General features: G+C 39.6%; 2 protein-coding genes across 4 annotated transcripts; one reads left to right on the forward strand and one right to left on the reverse strand.

Moving 5' to 3' along the window:
- The first annotated feature begins 564 nt into the window (after positions 1 to 564).
- LOC110053404 (solute carrier family 23 member 2-like) lies at positions 565 to 9,965 on the forward strand. Of its 3 annotated transcripts, none has more exons than XM_020759736.2 (12): positions 565 to 933; positions 4,785 to 4,880; positions 4,962 to 5,119; positions 5,541 to 5,638; positions 6,213 to 6,307; positions 6,382 to 6,538; positions 6,936 to 6,960; positions 7,447 to 7,567; positions 7,935 to 8,091; positions 8,543 to 8,796; positions 8,959 to 9,238; positions 9,557 to 9,965. In XM_020759736.2, exons 1-12 carry the CDS (start codon positions 916 to 918, stop codon positions 9,871 to 9,873), a joined length of 1,776 nt encoding a protein of 591 aa, XP_020615395.2. In that variant the 5' UTR covers positions 565 to 915; the 3' UTR covers positions 9,874 to 9,965. The 3 variants fall into 3 exon arrangements, with proteins under 3 accessions (XP_020615395.2, XP_020615467.2, XP_020615318.2); XM_020759808.2 differs by lacking the exon at positions 565 to 933 and adding an exon at positions 1,946 to 2,272; XM_020759659.2 differs by lacking the exon at positions 565 to 933 and having other exon boundaries at positions 4,743 to 4,880.
- A 74-nt stretch (positions 9,966 to 10,039) lies between these two features.
- On the reverse strand, positions 10,040 to 22,936 carry LOC110052811 (polypeptide N-acetylgalactosaminyltransferase 13-like). The gene is made up of 8 exons (XM_020759032.2): positions 21,242 to 22,936; positions 20,524 to 20,693; positions 18,669 to 19,041; positions 18,228 to 18,345; positions 13,805 to 14,125; positions 12,053 to 12,151; positions 10,966 to 11,094; positions 10,040 to 10,651 (listed from the first exon to the last, which is right to left on the reverse strand). The coding sequence occupies exons 1-8, from the start codon at positions 21,892 to 21,894 to the stop codon at positions 10,529 to 10,531; spliced, it is 1,986 nt and encodes a 661-aa protein (XP_020614691.2). The 5' UTR covers positions 21,895 to 22,936; the 3' UTR covers positions 10,040 to 10,528.
- Positions 22,937 to 23,018: the final 82 nt, after the last annotated feature.

Below are 23,018 nucleotides of genomic sequence, written 5' to 3' on the forward strand. Positions count from 1 at the left end.
GACCTCTGGTGTAATGTAAAATTTAACGGAACAGCTTTAGTATTTAATTATCATTTTGACAAACGGCTGATTTTTTCATCTTGTTCTTTTAATACAGTTTTCCAAAACGTATGAAAATCAAAATACCAAGAAGATAATAGCAGCTTTCAGGAGCTATGTACGTGGTATTGAATCGTGTGAAACTTTTAATATAAATTTAACCTTTCTGTGGTAAAATTTATGGTAAAGTTATTGGTTGTACAGACCATGAAAGTGTACTTCAAATTTGAGATGCCCACACTCAAGGAGTACAGCTACAATATCTTTCTTAAAAATAACAGTTGAAAGTTAGGACAGCTCTCACAATGTAGTAACGAAACTTTTTCTCCAAACTGTTTTGCTTGCGGCGATAGAAAGCTATTATTGTAAAGGTATTTTGTTTATTTTGGTGTGAAGGAGGTTTTTTTTTTTTGCGCGGGGACGTATCGCCAAGGCTACCGGACTGTGAACAAATTAAATACACTACTACTCATTAAAGAGCTATCTTTAGAACACAGTTGTATTAATAGAGTGCAGTGGAGGGGGAAACCTTTTTTTTTAGTTCAATGAAACGGCAGAAACTTAAATTATTTTATTACTACAACAAGTATCGGTTAAAAAATTCCATAATAAAGCGAAATATATATATAATAAATTGACTTGGCTGACTCCCCGGGGCAAACTACCGGGCCAGCTGACAACCTTGCATGCGGTCTTCGCCGAGCGGATATACGGCTGAGATGCCCACAGACTATGCTGTGGCCTTATGTTGATGTAATGAGCTAAGAACTGGACAGTGAACAAAAGAGTATTATATTAAAAATAACGATACGATTTGCCTGACATTCAAGCGGCTAGTCTTAAGAAGGAAAGAAACCTGCTGAAGACTGAGATACAATGGAAATCCGAGATGAAGTAAGAAAGTTCTTTGATTCGTTGACTGATTATGTTGTACGCTGAATTTGTTTTGTCTCTGATTCTTCATTTGTTGCTTTTGTTATTCTTGAATTACATCAGCAAATGTCAGCCGTGTTAGTCAGTTACCCGAAATCCTTACTTCGCTCTAATTATTGTTGTACTGAATTTACTGTTTAAACTCAATATTTGTGTGCTCCGTGACAACAAACATGCAGTGCCCTGTTTCAGGCAGTTAAACTGGCGAAAACTAGCAGTAGAGAGAGAGAGAGCAAGTTAATCAGAGTGCTTATCACCTTAGAAATTAGAAGACAGCTAATGACAAATGTTGAAAATCTAGAATGTACATGTTTGATCAGTATTCTCTGCTGTACTGATACGACATTACCAATGAACGGTCGCAACTGCATTATTTTAATTTGTTTCTCATCAACTAGAGATGTTAACTAAAGTATGCCGATCGCTTAGACTTCGGTTTTAGAGCGATCTTAGTGATATATTACATTTTTACCTGGCACCACAATCTTATCCACAATCGCATTTATATGCGAGTTTCGGCTACCAACAAGAATCTTATCTTATGCCGTTCTATTGCATATTTTTACTGCCTCATGTTTTATATTACCATTACACTCTTACTTTAACAATATCCTAATTAAGATACTAAATGAATGAAGTGATCTATATTTCCAGAACTTAGGCTACTTTATTCTTTTTGTGCATGGTACCCTCGAAATGAAAAGTGACGCCTGAAGCGTATAAGATGTTTTCAATCAACCCTTTGTTCACACGGTCATCAACTCGGGCGGAAACAGCTTAAAAATGTAAATTAGTTCTGAAAAACGCACTTGGGAATAACTAATAAAGAGTATTGCATTGCATTGTATTGTACAGCTTCAAACATCAAACAATTAAAGTAGCTATCAAAATCAGAATTCGCAATTATCTAAAAGAAGCTTCTGAAGCTCTACGTAAGACACTTCTATTAGAATGTTGGCAATATTTTCGCTAGTGTCTCATTGTCAAACTGACTGTTGACGCTCTATATCCAAGTTGATTGGCAGTAGCATCCGTCATGGGCGCGGTTGGCTGCCATAGACCAATATGGCTCCTGCCAATATACAATAGAGACCTTTAGATCCACCTTTACCGCAAACGTCTAACTGCGATTTGAGGTTAGACGTTTGCCGTTCGTTGTTCAGACGTATAGTCGATTTAGATTGGAGTAAATTGGAGCGAATGGGAATCATCCTGTCAGTGCATTGGAAATTGTGAAAATAACGCCAAAAGTAGAGAAATGAAGGATCAGTGCCTTTCTACAAACAACAACAAAGGCTAGGTAATCACTAATTATAACATAGCGCGCGCTAGTCCTACCTAAATCCTAATGAGCCATCATTTTTTTTTTTCAATAATAATTTCGATTCACAAAACACAATTACTTCATACATTACTTACAATGCAGGTTACTTACGCTGGCAAAACATTACTGAATACACATTCTTTTAGAATACAGTTGTTTGCATTACGGGCTACTTACGTATACACTACTAACAATGCAATTCTCTACGTTACATTACTTGTTGGACATACAGTTACAATACATGTACCTACAATACGTTATAACAAATACTTACATTACTTATAGTACAATATTGCAGTTACAATAAAACTCTCAACATGTCCTCCAATATGATCGAAAAGATGTCCTTACTGCCTAAAAAAAGATTATTTACAGCTAATATAAGGTTATCGTTTTAGAAATGAATCGTATACGTAGGTCGTATTATTTTTATTTTTGTTATTATTGTCGTTTTTTTTGTGAGGGAGGAATATGCTATATATTGATTTTGAGGGGAGAGGAGTATTCCTCAATAAAACATTTCATTAAGACAAATTTTCAAGATTGTATTCAATGAGTAGCTTACTGATTAACTCTTGCATGGAGATGTCCAGGCTATTTAACTTGCTTGAATAAATATAATGGCGCATAAATAAAGTCGTTTAGTTGAATTTCCGTATTATTGTGGTGTCGTGGGAGCTTGCAGTGACACCGAACAGGGTAGGTGAAATTCACTTGGTTGAACCAATTCAAAACCTTTTGGGTGAACAATTTGGTAAACGTACATTCGATAAAAGAGTGCTCAATTGACTCTATCTCCGCAGTATAGACATTCATCGTCCGCTTTAATACCAAATCTGAGCAGTACTGAGCTCTTTCTTAGTTACTATCGTTCTATGGATTAATTTAAATTGAAATTCTTTTAGTTTAGTTTCCATGCAAATGTTTTTTTTTAGCGATTTAAAGATCTTAGTCCACACGTCCTTCTTTAATGAGAGTTTTTTGCTCCAACGTTTAGGGCCCGTCTGTTCTTGGTGTGAGTCTTAACGATAAGCAAATTATAGAAGTCCGTTGACTTAGCCTTGTGCAGATTAATTTGGATCGATTCGTTCAGGGAAAAGATATTAACATTTTGGGTAAAGAATGATTTGTTGATGATGTCGGAGCATTTGGCTAGAGATTATAAGCGTAGCGCTAACAACTTGATAATACTGTAAAAAATTGGATTCACAGGAATATTTATCACGGAACTCGTGGAATGTTAAAAAATTGCCACTTTCATTCAATAGGTCATTAATAAATAGAATATCCTTTTTAAACCATTCACTTAGGAAGATGGGTTTCCCGTCCACCAATGTATCTTAGTTATTAAACAATACTAACTCCTGCTTTTGATCGTAGGAGTAAAGAGTTTTTAATTCACTGAAGAAGTCAAGTATCTTCTTGTAGGAGAGCAGGAGGTCGTCAAAGTAATCCGAGTCGTAGTTGCATCTTCGTAGAAAGTTTAACCCTCCCTTTCTTCTGAAATAATGTTTTGCATTAATACACCTATTACTATTATCCGAAGTCCGCAACAGTCTTGGGATCCCGGCGAGTTTTAGGGCTCTCAAATAAGATACGTCAGAGCAACGTGCCTAGAGGAATCAAAGTCTCGGGACATATTTTTCATATAATATTAAGGATAATAACGAGCTTAACTTCGACAAAAAGATCCAAAAGTTGCAAACTAAGCTGGATATGTGGAGTTCATGAGATTTGACGATATTTGGAAGAGCAATGTTGAATGGCAGTGAGGCTGGAGGTGACCTTGTTTTGATACAGACCTCACTACTTTTGTTGGGTGCTAACGAGATGCATTTACATGACAAATGCAGAGAGGTCTGTAACAAAGCAAGGTCACCTCCAGCCTCGCTGCCATTCAAAGGCCAGGTCACTGAGCTGATTTATTTACTTGTGGTAGCATGACCAAGTATTATTAAACTTAAACTTAAACTTAAACTCAAACTTAAACTGAGCAGACAACTGTAAGATGGTCAATTACCTTTGTAAGATACGCCCGCCTGGTAGTTGCATTCGTCATCTTGGCCATTCTATGTTTCGAAAGGGATTACATAAATCAATCATTATACCACGTGATCATATGACTCATGAAGTTTGAGTGTCTCGGGCCCAACAATCACAAAGTCCTTACTAATTCAATTTTACAAGATATTTGCAGATCGTAGCTAGCAACATTTATGTTTTTATCAAAATAGAAGAGGGTTAATTATCATTTTGACCTGCTTGCATTTATTCCGGCCGCGTTTGCTGCTTACTCTGATGGACGTAAAAGCTCTTGATAGAGGCTTGTTGCAACAAACTGGATTAAAGAGCTGTACCGACTTGTCACGTCAAATAAATTAATTTATAAAACACTTTTGGAAGCAGATGTCCAGAATGTAAAGGGATATTTTAGTTTCAGAATATTCAAACGGTGAAAACCATGTCATGTGTTTTGCACGTCCAACAGGAAGAATCTCAGATGAAGAGGAAGGAAGGCTCAAGCCTGGCTTACTGTATAGATGATACCCCGCCATGGTACCTCAACGTTGTGCTGGGATTCCAGGTACCATAATCTTTATCCTCTCCTGTTCTCATGGTATAATCAATTCGTCTTTGCAACTTAATTTGTCTCCTTGCCTTCTAGCATTACTTGACGATGTTCGGCTCAACACTGGCCATCCCTTTCGTTTTAGCCAAGCCCATGTGTTACGATCAGAATCCACTGGCTACTAGTGAGATTATTGGCACCATATTTTTTGTGTCTGGAGTTTGTACTTTATTGCAAACCATTTTTGGAAACAGGTAAAATACAGCATAGTTCGTTTACTTTCTATCAGTTTTTGCGATATGACACCATTGAACTCCGCCAGATCATGTGTGTTTGCGGAACGAGCCATGGTAGGGGAGTATTAGTAAACAAAAACGGTACAAACTGATCTTTAGGACAGAACCTTACAACAAAAAGGCGAGTAATTAACGCTGCACTCATTAATACGAGGTCATACAAGTGCAGCGAGTTAGGGAAGGGAAAACTGGGATGTTTATGACACTAGCTTTAAAGCTTGAAAAAATGTTAATTGCGAACTGTACGATTGGAAATTATTTGAAGTTCAAGTCCTCATACACATCTCGCAATTTTCTTTTCTTACGGAAAACAATCGTTAAGTAGCCGTATCGCAAACAAGTTCAGCTCTGTAACTCTGCAGTATTTTCCTTTTTTCAGGCTTCCCATCGTTCAAGGCGGCACGTTCTCCTTTCTTACCCCTACTATAGCTATTCTCAGTCTCCCTCGGTGGACATGCCCCTCTGCTTCACCCACAGGTGAATAACATATAACCTTTAGTGACTGGTCCCAAGAAAGCCTTCATTAACGACAGATAAAAGCAACTAGTTACTCTCGGGACAAGTTATTGCGTCCTCTGTTTTATAGCAACAAGAAATAATCTGAATAATAGACTCCTGGCTGTAAAAAAACAAACACTGGTAGTAGAGATAAAAATAAAAGAGAGTTTGTTACAACCAAACTATTTTCAATTCCTCAGTCCCCAGGCTCAAGATAAATATGAATTTAGTTTGCTCGTCCGGCATAAAATCCGATTAATGTTTGATTATAACAACAGCAATAAGTGACGTTGGTAAAGTTTAAACTATTTCCAAAATATATCAAATTTAAAAGTTCACCGAAGCGATCAAATAACATTCTGCATATAATCATTTGTCATTTAGGTGATAATCTCTTGGGTTAGATTAATATGCGAAAATAAAATAAGATAAAACGGTGCTATACAAAATTGGCCATAAATGTGCCTGTTTTTTGAGGCCAAGAAGGATAGAGAGAAAGTAGTATAATGATATTTTCATTAGTAAATGTTTTTTTTTCTGTCCAACTTTAAAGGCCTAAACAATTTTACTACCATCGCATCATTCGTCAACAACACCACTGCATCTCCCATTGATTACACCGACATATGGAAACCGCGGATGAGGGAGGTAAGTATACATTGTCCATAATCAGACAGCGTTATTCCAGTGCAGATAAATGAATTTTTTATTTGTGTTTGCAGATCCAAGGAGCTATCATGGTGGCCGCTCTGTTTCAAATTGTGATTGGCTTCTCTGGTTTGGTCGGGTTCCTGCTTCGTTTCATTGGACCGCTGACCATTGCTCCCACTGTGACGCTGGTTGGACTCTCATTGTTTCAAGCAGCTGCATATTTCTCAGGTACAAACCCTGGACTCTTCACAAACTGTCACTTTATTTTAAAACTTTTAAGCATGGAGTAACAAAATAAAACTTATCAAGATTGCCAGGACGTCAAGTAAGAAATGAAATAAGGGATAATTACCGTCACATGGGTCTTATATGCGTCTTCTTTCTTCCAATTACAAATTGATAAGACAGACACGTAGCTGACAACAACAAATACAAAATGAAATTTCAGTTCTATAGTCATGTTCTTTAAACAATGAGATCGAAGGTCCATTATTTTTGCATGTTAAACACATACTTACATTCAATACCAGAATGTCATCCACAGCTGTTGGTCTTTGTCGTTTAATGAAGGGTTAGTTAGCTCGCTTTAGAAGCTTTATGACAAAACAAATTATCGTGTTTGCAGGTATCCACTGGGGAATTTCCGCGATGTAAGTACGGACGGATTAATATAAGGCTAGCTATACAATAACACCAGCCAGTCCTTCAGCAAACATGCCATGTATTTATGTACGTTTTACCCCACTTCTTGTAGCGAGAAATGGTGTTTCTCTCAGTAGATCTTTGAAAGGAGATGTGACTTTATAAGAAGTCTAAAACAGACTTTTGGTAGTATGCATAAACGTTGTGCGCTAAAAGAGAAAACCTGAGTGAATATATTTTAAGGTAGGCTCACTACACAAAATTATTTTCATCATAGTGATTGAACGGACCAGTTTTGGAGATAACTGCTTACAAAATAAGTTGACCTACATCAGCCTACAAATCTCTCGAACCTTTTCTAAGTATCTATGGGACTATTATTTTAGCGATCCTTTATTTCTTCTGACATAACGATCATTTAAGTTTAGTGTGACCGCTTGTCAGTTGATTGGTGTTTACTTTACTTACTGTTTGTATTTGCTTATTTCCTTCAGGACCATGGTAGTTATTACAATCTTCTCTCAGTACCTGAAGCAAGTCAAAGTACCTTTGCCTGCTTATTCAAGACAGAGAGGGATGCACTTGACCAGATTTCCCTTGTTTAGATTATTTCCGGTTAGTTGAGTGCATGGGGACTGGGATGTGTTCAAACGACCTTACAACAGGCTCTCGGTCAGTAGGGACGATCGAAAAAGTGGGCGGCCGACGAGCGGCGTCCGGGAGAGGAGATTTTCGATCGTCCCCACTAACCGAGAGCCTGGAGCCGGCTATTACAACCCAACATGCATGATTTGTGATCACAAGAAGGTCTCAGAGTACGCTCGCTTGATACTAAGGAATGGAGAACAGAACAATTCCAACCAGTTACTAGGAATAGAAATCTTACGCCTAGGAAAACCTTTGTTTTAGATTGTTTGTTCTTACCGAATTTTTTTTAAAAAATAGAATTTTTATATTTGAATGAAACGTCTCTGTTTATTAGATCCTGCTCGGAGTGGTTTTCGCCTGGATTATTTGTGCTACTGTGACTGCAGCCGGCGGATTTACTGACAATAAGAACAGCACACAGTACCGCGCCAGAACAGATGCAAGAATATTTGTGCTGGCTGAGGCTGAGTGGTTCAGATTTCCATATCCAGGTAGGAAAGATTTTAAGACAAGGGAAGGACCGTAGAAAATATCTCTGGATTAGTTATAAGCTGTTCAGTTTCGATCGTCAGCCTAAGATTGTCAAAGCACTGAATCGATCCGCACACCAGCGAGTCTGATTACTCTGGAAAGATTTGTCCGTTCTTTTTTCATTTAAAAATTTTCTAGTAACTGTATGGCGTAGTTTATGTCATCGTGGAATTTCTCTGCTACCTTGTCACATATAGCGTAATGTCTGTAGGGATGTTTACCAGGTGTTTAGGAACTGTCGACAGTGAATCCGTACTGGGTTTGACATCCTGGAGTTTCTCTTCCGTCCATGTTTTTTTTTTGTACGTAGTAATACACGGAGCACCTGCATCAAGTGTCAAAATAGTCTACAGGAAAGAAGAGCTCGTTAGCTATTATTCTGTATACTACTTAAACTTGTTTCCACTTTAGGTCAGTGGGGCAGGCCCACAGTGAGTGCCGCTGGCGTGTTTGGAATGCTGGCGGGAGTATTGGCATCTATGATAGAGTCAATTGGTGACTACTACGCATGTGCGCGACTGTCGGGAGCTCCGCCGCCTCCAAAACATGCCATAAACAGAGGCATTGGAATGGAAGGTATAGGCTGCCTTCTTGCTGGGGCCTGGGGCAGTGGAAATGGGACTACTTCTTACAGTGAGAACATAGGAGCAATTGGAATCACAAAGGTATGTCACAAAAATTTACTCAGTGTAACATACATTCCATCTACCAGTGCGCCAGTCGCGGAATAACCGCAATGAAATCATTGTTTTACTTAAAGTCGAGTTTTGAATTGATTTACCAAGTTGCGCGTTTATACCATTTATTAACACAGTCTTCACACACAGGTTGGAAGTCGTCGTGTCGTACAGTATGGCGCTGTAATAATGATGTTTCTTGGCATACTGGGCAAGTTTGGCGCCCTTTTCACCACTATCCCAGACCCTATAGTTGGCGGCGTATTCATGGTGATGTTTGGCATGATTACTGCTGTTGGTATTTCCAATCTTCAGTTTGTTGACCTGAATTCTTCAAGAAATCTCTTTATCCTTGGTTTCTCACTGGTGTTTGGCATGGCGCTCCCGTATTGGCTGTCTCAAGAGCAGAACAAGAACGTCATACAAACAGGTTTACTTCAGAGATTATCGTAGTTTGCTATGTCAATAACTTTACATGCAGGGTTTCCAATAGTTGTGATGTCTTGGATAAGATTTCCAAACGTACTGTTGTTAAACGTTGAATGGAGCTATGTAAATCCGTGTACATTTCATCATATTCAAAAGACCTCAAACGTGTTTGCTTTTTATTTCGAGCCTCCAAGATGGTGACCAGCGTTATTGTCACTGACCGTCATGCGCAGTATCCCAGAGAGCAAAATATTGATCAGTGAACTTCACAAATGCAACTGATTTGAATTTTGTCTTTCATTCTTCAACTCTTCCACAGGTGAGCCCGAGATTGACCAGATCATCACAGTGTTATTGCGAACCAATATGCTGGTCGGTGGAATCGCGGGCTTTGTACTGGATAATACGATTCCCGGGTCACGTGAGGAACGAGGCATGGTTGTGTGGAACAGCGAGATGACGGAAGTTGGCCACAGAGCTCATGTTTATGATCTTCCATTTGGTTTGAAAAAGTTGAGCTTTTACAATTTTGCTAAGTATGTTCCCTTTCTGCCATATTATGGTAACGAAGAAACTCCTGCAGTAGAATTAAGAGAGGCGAAAAAGAAGCCGAGCGGCTTTCCTGCCACTCTGTGACTTTATTTCATGCACTAATTCAGGTACGCCATGAGACTACCATGGCTTTAAGGACTGCTGGACTAAAATAAATCACTGTATAGTAGACGTTATCACCACTGTATAGACTTTTTGTTGTTCTTGAGCGCTAACACACAAAAGAACAAGACACATCACGTCGTGAAACTGTGTGAAAAAAATTCATGTTAACCTTTATTTCAAATGGAACGAATTTAATTCAGGTACCCAGGTATCCATCCTCTTGAATCATATATTTTGCGGGTTGATGAATTTATTAAACACCTTCATATAATTTCTCGACTGACGTTCTAGTTTCTCCTTGAAACCGAATGTTGAGCAATTTCTTTAAGAAATTATACCGATATCTCGGCGCAAACTATCTTGTTTAAAAACTGTTTTTTTCGTTTGCCATTGCAAGGTTTCGTCAAGTGAATTATCTAATCTAAGAATAAAGTAGAAAGAGAAACGCATGTTTGTCATGATTCCGTTCGATATCCGATATTTCCCGCCCAATTTGTTTTCTATAATCCTATTTCACTTTCTTGGAAAATCAATATAAATAAATATATTGCTGCAAAAACAGTAGCAACCTCGTCCAATCGCCACTACATCCTTCATTACAAAAAAATAATGTTTGAGTGGCCTTAAAATCGGCCTAAGAAAGCTTGGAAAATATCCACTTCTGACTCTCCGACTTACTGCAGTCGCTCATCACCACTGCATTTCCGTCATCCTGAAGTTCTAAACATCTCCCTTGTTGCGTGTTACGAAGACCTCCCTAAGATAGAAAATCACAGTAAAGTTCCTAATTTGGAATTGGTGCACAGTGCTAAACTTGAATTAAGTATTCCGCTTCTTTAAGGAATATTCGCTGTAATACATTTACCAGTGCTTCATTCCCACAACAGTGCATCATCCATCACTACTTACAGTCTATTAGTTCCATTTGTAATTTGTCAACGCGGGAACGACTGGTCGTATCATCAAAGGTTACTCGGATGATATTTTGTACAAGCATGCAGATCCGAGAGAATGAAGAAGGAAAAACACATGAGAGTATCAGTGCGATAAATTTGTGGCAATTGGCTTTACCTGTGATATTTTCCATTGTTTGCTGGTATCATCACAAGAAACAAGCATCACATTGTCAGCAGCTCCTTCCACACACACTAAATCTTCCTGTCCAGCTTTCAACTCGTCATCTTTTGTCAGGACAAAATACTACAAGAAACGTTCAACAAGATGCTTTATACTGCTAATGACGCAACCCCGTGAACAACAGTATTGATAACTGGACTGATATGGTGATTGTTTTCCACGGGAAATGGCATGAAGTTAAGGTTACTAAGTTGATAGATATCAAAGACGTATGTCGGGATTTATGCAAACGGTGTTAATGAATATTTCACACTGTTCGCTACAACTCTCTCCAAAGTGAGCCACATAAGAATTCAAAGGAATGTCAGTTTTTTTTTACTTCAGTTTCTTACTTCCGTTGATATACTTCATTCTTCTACTTTTTTCCATTACTTGGAGAGATTTTCTCACAGCTTTATTTTTCGAGTAATAAAATCAGAGTCTGAAGCTCCCTTGGTCCTACTTGGTGCAAAGGAATGAACCTACTACTATCATCGTTTACATAAATCCAGTCATACATAAAAGTCGCTGAACAACAGTGCGCTATAATGACAAGAAATAGAAAATCCGGCCGAAAATCCAAAAATTCCGGAAATTTCGTTCAGAATGTAAATGGCTCGACCGACCACAAGATTTCCGAAATAAAAGAAACCCGGTTGTCCAAAATTGCCCAAAATTTTCCTACCGAAATATTCGAATTGAAAATGTGACATCGCCATCTTGGAATGATGCTGGATTAGGGCGAATTTGTTCTAGGCTCTTTAGGTTAATTAGGCCGGGTTGTTGAGTAAATGGTAAACGACCAATCCGAATGTAGCTTAGCATCAGGGATTTTAACATGATTTGCTTACCGTTTGCACAAACTTTTGGAGAACCGGTTTCTCCAAGTAAATGGTAAACAACCCCTGTGAAGATCAATTCCTATTGTAATTCTAATGATGGGCCGATCGTCTTGGACACCAAATAGCAGGCACGTGGCAGGCTTGGTCTTCCCTGGCTTATTTTATACTTCAGCAGTCGACGATCTTATATAAAATAATACCTGATTTCCTCCCATGCTATGACAGGGTGAAACTCCAAGTTCAAACCCTACAGACCTGGCCATAGTATCAAGACACATTCCCGTCTGAGGATTACGAACCTGCACAGAATTAAAGAAATACATTCACGAAAGAAGGTTTGCAACAACGATTATTATCACCGAAAAAGCTTTTTTATGCTCAAAACGTGCAGAGGAAGTGATACCACAAAACTGAAAAGCTCCCCCGAGAGCTCCTCCCTGTGGGGTGTTCCAAGATCATCTGATCTGTCTGTCTCACGGTCATGGTTTGGAATATGCGTTCGCGCGTGCATCGGGAATATATAGTACGCAGCCAGAAAACACTAAGGTTATTTAAAAACTACTGAGAGTGTTTGAAAAGTTCGAAAAGAGAAATATTCTTTCTTACATTTTTTGCTATCAATTAACCATTGTGTTAACTGAATGATAGTATGACACGCGACTTCTTGTGGTGACAGATTTAACAAGATATTTAGATATCACACAGGACCGGAAGTTCTGTATGACATGTAACAAACACAAACAAACCTTGAAACTAGAACTTCAACAAGCAAACATCACTCTCAATAAACACGTGAACCTCAACGCTCAAATCAAAGGTTATAAACTCAACGAAATTTCATTCATTTTTTGCTACAACTTCTTTACTATTTAACAATTACATTATGAGCTCGAGATTTCAATGAGGTGATAGTCGATGAGGCGGAAGGTCGAAACAACTATCGACTCATAGAAATTGAGAGCGGATAATCTAATTGTTTTAGTAGATTTACTTCAAATAACGGTTTCCGACTATTTCGCGGCGTATTATTAATAAAACTATGGGCGTGAGAAAGATCACTTGGACTGAATTGTCATTTGAAATTGCAGTTTTGTGTGCGCTTATCACTTTTTTTCGATAATTTTAAGTTTTTTGAAGTCAGGAAACCGTAAATGTCCTTCTTTTAGTCTGCTCAGGAATTTAATTTGCCATTTACATCAAGAATTTCCTCCAAAACTTTGGAAAAACGCAAAAAAGTCGCCATTTTGAAGACGACCTCCAGTCACTGCACATTAATGGCTGATAGCGTACGATCACTCAGCCAATCAGATTGTAGGATTTGCAAAATTGTAATAGTAGCGGAACTTCTGCGCGCCGAAGGTTGGCGAGCGGAGCCCCATACCTTAGAAAATTTGGTAAACCACCTATCTAAAAAAATTTGGCTGTTACGTGACTAGTACGGACGTATGTCCGTACGCCCGTACGCCAAGCCTAATACCTTGAAAAATAAGAGAATGGCACCACAACCATAGGTACATCTTTGATATTGGACATCCATGTCATGGTTAATTGACAGCTGTCAAAACAAGGTATCAGCTGACCAATATCACGTGACCATATCGCGGGCTCAGGAAAAATTCAGCGCAAATTAACCCCTGGGGCGTTGTTGACTTTTCTCCCGACATATTCCTTGCACATTCGTCTCTTGGAAAGTCCCTTATATATTGCGAACGTAAGTTTTACCCACTTGGTTTTGCTTATTGGATATAGTTTGTTAAAATTAACTGAAAAATAGCGAAAAGACACGCTAAACAATTAGATGCTCACAATTGATCAATTTTTGAGTTTCTGAAACAGAGAAAACAAATCCTCTATTTCCTTTATGGTCAATTGCAATCAGGAGCTGCGCTTTTAGGCTTGGCTAAATCTATACATTAGAATTCTACTGATGACCCTTAAGGTCCCCAGCTTACCTCTCCGTATGCCTCGTAGTCCTCAGATGGAGTCTTTTGCTCAGGGTAAATGTTCTCCATGTACCATTTGAAGCTCTTACATTTGAGTCGCTTTCGGAGCTCTAATCGCTTTGTTAGATCTCCATGTTCTACCCCCTGTAAGTCCGGTCTCTTAATAAACACAAACTTTTTATATTCATCCATCCACACGTGAACAACACGTGCAAGGTTCACAGTTACTTCATGATAGCCACCTGGAAACTTGTATGGGAAACGCGAGCGAAATACGTGACCAACACGAGAACATGGAATTATTTCTAATTTTCCGCCACATTGCCAGATCTGAAATACATGAAACAAATTTCATTACACTCCAATACGCTTAAAGAAATTAATCGCTATAAGATGCTTCAGTAGTGGAAACCACAAGTCAAAGGGCCACAGACAACTGGACTGACGCGAAAAGTGGACATAAAATTTCTTGGGCAGCATAAAACAAGTTTGAGCAGGTCCACCAGTCAGATTGAAAGTGATTTACAAATCTGAAAGTGAAATCTTTCTTCTTCTTTTTAAGGCCGCTGGGAATGTAGTTTTGGCCAACAAAATGTATTCGGAGCAAGAGAAGAGTTGTTGTTTTACTTTGGAAACCTTAGCTTGGATCTAAGCCTTACGCTTTTCATCTGAGTGCACCTTTTCTCCCCAATTTTCAAAAGCAATGGAAATGTTTCGTCAGTTTTGCGCTGAATAAAGGAAATCTCACACGACTCAATGGTCATAGTTAAGGAACAATGGGAGATGCGAGGGGAATAGCACTCAAATTTTTACACTTAACGATTTTATCACACTGTTTCTTTTACAAGATTAAATTTGGAAATACAGTTAACAATAAAGATTAGCGAAAAAACCGAGCAACGACGTTTCGGTGTCATCCTGGCACCATTTTCAAGTTAAAAAATATTTGTGCGAAAAGTAAACTAATTTATACCAATGGTAGAGGTGCGAAATTGAATAAATTAAGATTAAGATAGCTGTTCAATGTTCATGTTCATTCCAATGAGGTGTCAAACACTGGTAATGAGTTCAGTGTCTGTTCAAAGCCTAAACAAATACTTTTGCGCGAATGGAGTCTGACTGTGTGTTAAGGCTCGGTTTCTTCTTGTGAATCCACAACATTTCGTGGATCAAGCAATCGAACTTTCCCTGACATTTCTTTAGGATCTTAAAGTTGTTAGTCAGGTCACCAACTGTATCAACTCGGTGTTCATTTTGAAGGTGTTTTCCGATGGCGGTAAATCGGTGTTCCTCAATGCGCTTGTAAAGATGACGGCTAGTATAACCGACGTATTCTGCATCACACAGATCACATATATAGTTATAAACAACGCACTGTTGATTGATCAAAGGTGGTTTTGGCTCTTGTACTTTGAGATCATCTCCAATTTTACGGCTTCTGAACACCGGCTGTAGTTTGTGATCAAGTTTATTACTCAAGTCCGAGAGATGTTTCTTTACTATGTCCGCTGATTTCTGTTCTTTAAAAGGCAGGACAATGCGATAGATATTCTCTGTTGGAGGCGTCGATCTTTTGTCTGGTGACATCACTGAATTAACGAAACGGGTGATGGTGGAGTTCACAAGAGAATCTGAGTACTTGAGGTTAGAAAAGATCAGTTTAAGGCGTTCGCATTCTGTTGAGAATAGTTCCCATGTTGAGGACAAGCGGTAAGCACGGTTTAACATGGTTTTAACTAAAGATCTTTTATAGCGGTTGTCGACATGACTTTGGTGGTGTAAGAGGAGACCAGTGTTTGTGGGTTTACGGTAAACACTTGTTACCAGCTTGCAGCCCTTCTTGCATATTTCAATGCCGACAAATGGTAGCTTACCGTTAGATGCGATCTCCATGGTGAAGGATATGGATGGATGACAGTTGTTCAAAGTCTTCAGAAAGGCTTCTGCGGTTGGTATGTCTTTCATTGTGGCTAGTGTATCGTCCACGTAGCGTCTGTAGAAGTTTGGCAACTTGTTCTCGTTTTGTAGCTTTTCCTCGATAGAACAAAGAAAAGTATTGGCCATTAGGGGACCCAAGGGAGAGCCCATCGCTACTCCATCAATTTGTTGGTAGAGTTGACCGTTAAATTGAAATAGCTGGTCCTTTGTTGCTACTGACAACAGTTCAATTAGATCAGCTTTGCTGATGTTTAGATGGTGTGTTTTGTTGAACCAGTTGTCAACAAAAGCTCTATCAGCAAGGATCTCGATGGTTTCTTGTAGTGGGACGTTCGTAAATAGCGAAGAGACATCGACCGCCCAAACACTACCACCCTTTACTGCAGAAAGAGAAACACCTTGAATCTGTCGTGCGCAAAATTCTCCCAAAACAGATTGCCGACTCAGTTTGCCCGAAAGGATCACGACTCGCCCATCTTTATGGTCTGCCAAAGACTCATAAAGAAAAACTGGCGATGAGGCCCATTCTATCCGCCACAAGTACTTACAACTTCGCCCTCGCGAGATGGCTCGACGATAAACTGAAGCCCCTGTCGATCAACAGCTACACAATATCTGACACATTTTCCTTCGCTGATGAGATTCGCAATCTGAGCCTCAACGAATCTGACATCCTAGTATCTTATGATGTCTCTTCGCTATTTACGAACGTCCCACTACAAGAAACCATCGAGATCCTTGCTGATAGAGCTTTTGTTGACAACTGGTTCAACAAAACACACCATCTAAACATCAGCAAAGCTGATCTAATTGAACTGTTGTCAGTAGCAACAAAGGACCAGCTATTTCAATTTAACGGTCAACTCTACCAACAAATTGATGGAGTAGCGATGGGCTCTCCCTTGGGTCCCCTAATGGCCAATACTTTTCTTTGTTCTATCGAGGAAAAGCTACAAAACGAGAACAAGTTGCCAAACTTCTACAGACGCTACGTGGACGATACACTAGCCACAATGAAAGACATACCAACCGCAGAAGCCTTTCTGAAGACTTTGAACAACTGTCATCCATCCATATCCTTCACCATGGAGATCGCATCTAACGGTAAGCTACCATTTGTCGGCATTGAAATATGCAAGAAGGGCTGCAAGCTGGTAACAAGTGTTTACCGTAAACCCACAAACACTGGTCTCCTCTTACACCACCAAAGTCATGTCGACAACCGCTATAAAAGATCTTTAGTTAAAACCATGTTAAACCGTGCTTACCGCTTGTCCTCAACATGGGAACTATTCTCAACAGAATGCGAACGCCTTAAACTGATCTTTTCTAACCTCAAGTACTCAGATTCTCTTGTGAACTCCACCATCACCCGTTTCGTTAATTCAGTGATGTCACCAGACAAAAGATCGACGCCTCCAACAGAGAATATCTATCGCATTGTCCTGCCTTTTAAAGAACAGAAATCAGCGGACATAGTAAAGAAACATCTCTCGGACTTGAGTAATAAACTTGATCACAAACTACAGCCGGTGTTCAGAAGCCGTAAAATTGGAGATGATCTCAAAGTACAAGAGCCAAAACCACCTTTGATCAATCAACAGTGCGTTGTTTATAACTATATATGTGATCTGTGTGATGCAGAATACGTCGGTTATACTAGCCGTCATCTTTACAAGCGCATTGAGGAACACCGATTTACCGCCATCGGAAAACACCTTCAAAATGAACACCGAGTTGATACAGTTGGTGACCTGACTAACAACTTTAAGATCCTAAAGAAATGTCAGGGAAAGTTCGATTGCTTGATCCACGAAATGTTGTGGATTCACAAGAAGAAACCGAGCCTTAACACACAGTCAGACTCCATTCGCGCAAAAGTATTTGTTTAGGCTTTGAACAGACACTGAACTCATTACCAGTGTTTGACACCTCATTGGAATGAACATGAACATTGAACAGCTATCTTAATCTTAATTTATTCAATTTCGCACCTCTACCATTGGTATAAATTAGTTTACTTTTCGCACAAATATTTTTTAACTTGAAAATGGTGCCAGGATGACACCGAAACGTCGTTGCTCGGTTTTTTCGCTAATCTTTATTGTTAACTGTTTCTTTTACATTTTTAATATTCTATATGTCAATTTATAGGTCTTTAAAAATCTTGTTCTTCGTAAATGCGTCTTTCAACGCTTAAGGTACGGACGTTGTATAAAGATGTAAACAATAACCTCCATTTGGCGCGGAAATACGCTTGGATATTTGTCCGTGGACATTATCTGTTCTGAGAAACGAACAGTTTTCCGCGAGCGTAGCTCGAGGAAAACTGTGGGCACGCGAAGGTCTCATATGAGCTTTACAATCTGGTCAAAACTGGAAGGGAATGACGATCAAACATCAATGATCATCTTTCCTGTTGTAAATTCCAAACAGGTTTGAAAGAAACTAAACTGTGTATGGAACTCTAGATCTATGACTACATATATCTCACCCGAAAAGACATCTCCAGGTTTTCTCCTCCCCAAACATCCATACCTTCATCATAAGAACCGGAGTCGAAGAAGTATTGACGATCAATAGAAAACAGGCCACCTGCCATTGTGGGGGTCCTGTGGGGATAAATAATAGCCGCGTATATTAAGGCTCGGCTCTACGCCAGCTTCTGTTTCAAGCTGTCTTTGTATAATTTCATCTACCGTGTACCTGATGCTGTTATATTCAGAAGTACTGTGTTCTCTCCGCCAGCTTTTGAAAACTCCGCGCAGTTGTGGAATGAGCAGTGATCGTGAAATACGTTACAAAACATTTTAGCGTGTTCAGGCCAAACATTGAGGGCAGTCTGTTAGCCTAAACGCCCCCTCCCCCCTCCCTCCTTACTAAATCACTCCGCTCCCCATAACTTATGTCGCGTTCGGCTGAACTACACACTAACCTGATTGGTTGACTTGAATCTTTACGTTGATTTCGAATACTTTGAGGTAATGAATGCCAGTTAAACTGCATGTCCCAGCTGAAACCGCCTATTACTTCAGCTGGTGTTCTTGAATAAGAGAAGTCCGATGAACTGATAATGTCAATAACTGGAACAGACACGATGGTACGGTCCTGCCGGATCCTGTCAAGGAGGGGCTCTAACCAGTTCACGTTAGCTTCACAATGAGCGTCAAGGAATGTTATCACTTGAGCTCTAGCTGCATTGGCCCCTAATAGACGAGCTCTAATGAGCCCCTCTCTTTTCGATGTCCTAAGAATGCGAACCTTGGTTAACTTAGATACGTAATCATCGAGCGGCTTTTTCAGATGATCTGGGGAGGCAAAGGCAACAAATATTTATGGAAAGCGAAATTCACAAAATAATAAGAAAATAGTTTTAAAATTATGCAATTAACTACGGGTCCGATACATCAACCAGTACATCTTCCTAGCCGGGAAGCCAAGTTAAGCAGCGCGATTGTAGTCCAGTCCCTGAACTTTCCCTTCCTTGCGCGCGAGAGTAGAGTCCAGGCCCCAGCTGCAATGCCATCCACCGGATGTCGCTCTCTAGTGGATATGTGCTAACAAAACAAACCATGCTATCCACTGGATAGTGATTTACGGTGAACAACCCGCGCCAGGAGGCAGCCCAGGATAACTTGCATGCTAAGAACGAACCAATCAGAGTATGGTGTTGACGTGCGCGCTAGGATTTAAATTGCTCCTTCAAAAGATGAATTCAACATGTTCAACTACGCGACCAAGCAAACTTGTTAATTAAGGAGGTTCGCGCCCAAAATGTTTTCACGCACAGATTTTTTAAAAACTTGCCGTGCAGAAAGGCAAAGATCAACGTCTGCCAAAAAGTCCAAAAAAATGGGGAGTCACCGTGTTCATATGGCGCAGTGAAGACCATTTTCGTTATTATAAGACTATCTTAGCTTAGAACTATCAGCAACAAAAGAAGCCGGCTACATTAGAGATGTTTAGATCAGGTAAACGGTAAACTGTTAGAGAAACTTTTGCAGCTGATGTCGTGGCTTCGTTCCTTGAGGTAGAATAGGCCTTGAAAAAGAATAGATATTAGTCTTGCCCACATAAATTTGAAGAAAAATTCGATCGCACAATGGCAGAAAAGGCAAAATATTTATTACTTCTCAAATACAGAATTTTTTTTAAAATAATGTAGAAAATCGATACAGAAAATGATCAATGGAAAGAAAAGTGTGGTGAACGAGGGGGTCATGGACCATTTAAGAAAGTAAACTGCAGTTAAAGTTTAAGCAACCGGTGCCAAAATGTTTTGGTCGTTAGTTCTGAACCAGACCAAGATAGGTTAAGCTGTTTCGAAGGTCGTTCTGGTGTTCCTGGCTGTCAGTAATAGATGCCCATTAGTCGAGCGCACTCTTCACATATAAGTTTTCCCCTGATTTGTTTTTTCCGGCGGAGGCGTTGGGTGGCGGAGAAGAAGGGGGGAGGGGGTGGGGAAATAGGGGATGGCGGCGTTCTACGCATACGCTTGCAAGTTATCCTCGACAACCTCTTGTCGCGCCAGGGTTCAACCCCAAAATAGCGCGCGAGGAAGGGAGAGTTCAGGGACTAGACTACACCAGATATATAGACACAAACAATTTAAAATAATTCATCTCGGGTGAATTTGCAGGGTTTTTTGCACCAATATATCTAGCTAGGTTGGGTGAAGGTATCTCCATAACACGTAGTTTTAAATCATCGTTCAGCTCTGCTTTTCATGGTGGTGCAGTGTAACCTGAGTGTGACCGTCGTGTATCAAACATACAATGTGCACCGCTTACCAAATGTACTGAAGTCGTCAATAAGTATAATCTCGTACAGAAGGGCTGGCGGCGAGCGGTATAACACGCTGTGAACTGTACGTAACAGGGTCGACCAAGCTTCATTATGAAAACAAATCACAACACTGGTCGTAGGCAACTCGGAGACTGGGTACGACTTACTCTCACACCTGTTCAGACGTAATGCAACAATGTTTTCATGATGTAGCTATGATAAGCTCTTGTAACATAAAACATTCTGCTTAGCCTCTGTTACTATAAATAGTCTTCAAGGAAGCGGGTTTTTTTTCTTACCGCTACCATTCCAAAATAGCATGAATCAATTACTGACTAAAAATACAGTTGGTTCGTGTTAAACATGTTGCCTTTTCATTCGGTTTGTGAGCAGGCGAAGAATATGCGCGGATAGACGACATGGCTGGGCAAATAAGGGCAGCATAAGGGGGTTCAAGTGATGTAACAACATCAAGGATGGCTATTTCTGCTAGCGCTGTTTTGATCTTGGTTGAAATTTTCTATTTTCCAGCAGCGATCACAAGGAATAAGTCGTCTCCTTTGGAAAGATATAGACTCGAAGATTATTTCAGGCTTTGTGAAAACGATAAATAAGTGCCAAAATATCACCGAGCGTGCAATATATATGTACAGCAGTGATATTTAATAGTCTTAATTAATGGAACAAATTGCTTAAAATAGCTCAACTGTTTTCACTACTTACCCAGAACTCCGTGTGTCTGGTATAGATCGCTCGAGGGAAATCTTCGCACTCGCATATTCATTAAAAGCATATTTATTGTAGCCATCTTTCTCATTGGGTTTTTCCTTAGCTGATACAACCACGGGTTTGCCGTCTTCACCAGGACCGTTCGGGTCATGCGGAATTATTATCCAGCCAATATTCGTGTCTGCTCTCTCTTTCTTGGGATCATTCGGCTCAACGGACCTTACCACCGAAATAAGTTTTTTCTTCAGTAGTTTGGGTTTTTTCTTTCTTGTTTCAAGTCTTGTGTTTTTGTTGAACTGTCCTTTTATCAGCGAATCCTTTTCTTGTACAATAACTTGCGTGTCCCGACTAGACTTGTGTTGAAATATCTGGTTGTTTATGATATCAAATTCCTCTCCTTCAGAAATTCCACGTGGCGATAATTTCTTTGCTTTGTTTGTATCCTCTGATTGTCGCTCAAATCTAAGCGAAGCATTTTTATTTCCCCGTCTAAGACTGTGAGCAACTTTCAACTCATTTGAAGCGATATTTACTTGATATGAAACAAGTATCACTGTATTCAACGCAAACCAAAATATGGATGTCAGCAAAGCAACAATGATGATCTGCCTCGGTCTATGAACCTGGCATACACGTATCCAAGCCATTACAAAATTCTAACGACGGCTAAAGCCTCCTAAGGATTAAATACTGTATCTTCCTTAAGTATTTCACGTGTCCAAGGTTAATTTCTGCCGTATTGTCTCTGTTATATTTTAGGTCTACCAGTGTCATACGCAGTTTAGTTGTAGACATCCAGTGATGGTGTAAATCTTCAGTGTGAAGTGATTTCCTATTTTGGAGCACATCACCCTTAAAAACACTTCTTGAATCCACGGACATTGTTTGTCAACCGAAATAGCTTCAACGACCAACAACATCCCATCACGACCAACATCATGTTTTGTCAGTGGGATTTGGTATATTGACATAGTTTGTCTTGTGTTACTCTGAGCACGCGTGTAGAATGACATGTATTGTATCAAAGAGCCATTAACAAGCTTTTCAGAGTTCATTCCTTCTCACATTTAGTCAGCTGGGTACGGGCCTTTTGTTCCGGTGTCTGATTCAACCAACAAAAGTAAACACTTCGCATGAACAACTACTCTGAATTTGCATACGCGCAAGTTTATTGAGGACTTTGCGATTCCGTTCAAGATAATCGGATGTTCGATGTTGTGAAAAACTAACGATTTTATCAACAAAAATTTGAGATAAAGTGTATTGTATTCCAGGTCACGGTTATTACTAGACTTTGACTAGTTCACAAAGTTTATGACAATATTTTCACATCCCTGTTTTAAAGTGTGTCAAATATAAGCTCTGGTTGACAAAATTGTAATTTTTCGTCGGCTTAAGGACCAGTACAAAGACGTACAGAAAAGAATGAAGTTTATTTCTCCCGTCAGCTCAGAGCAGATGTCAGCCGGGGTTATGAGTGCGGAAGTTATATCAGTGAGCATGGTGGATCCAGCTTTTTCCTTTGTATACAACCGAGGAATCTGTAACCCATAATTAACGACGGCTCTTCTCTTTTGCGCGACTGACGACGAGAATTGCCTTGGGAAATTCCATTTGCATTGAACATATGCGCGCAATCAAACCAGAAACAGGACTTTTGCTTATTCCTTTTTGATTATGCCCAAAGCGTCAGTCTTTCGGTCACCACCTGACCGAAAAGAGGAACGGATTGTGGGAAAGCCTGTGAAGAGAATAACAACTTTAAAGAAAG

This window comes from Orbicella faveolata, unplaced genomic scaffold, assembly GCF_042242905.1.
Source record: "Orbicella faveolata isolate gen_17 unplaced genomic scaffold, um_ofav_v1 contig_13, whole genome shotgun sequence".
NCBI lineage: Eukaryota > Metazoa > Cnidaria > Anthozoa > Scleractinia > Merulinidae > Orbicella > Orbicella faveolata.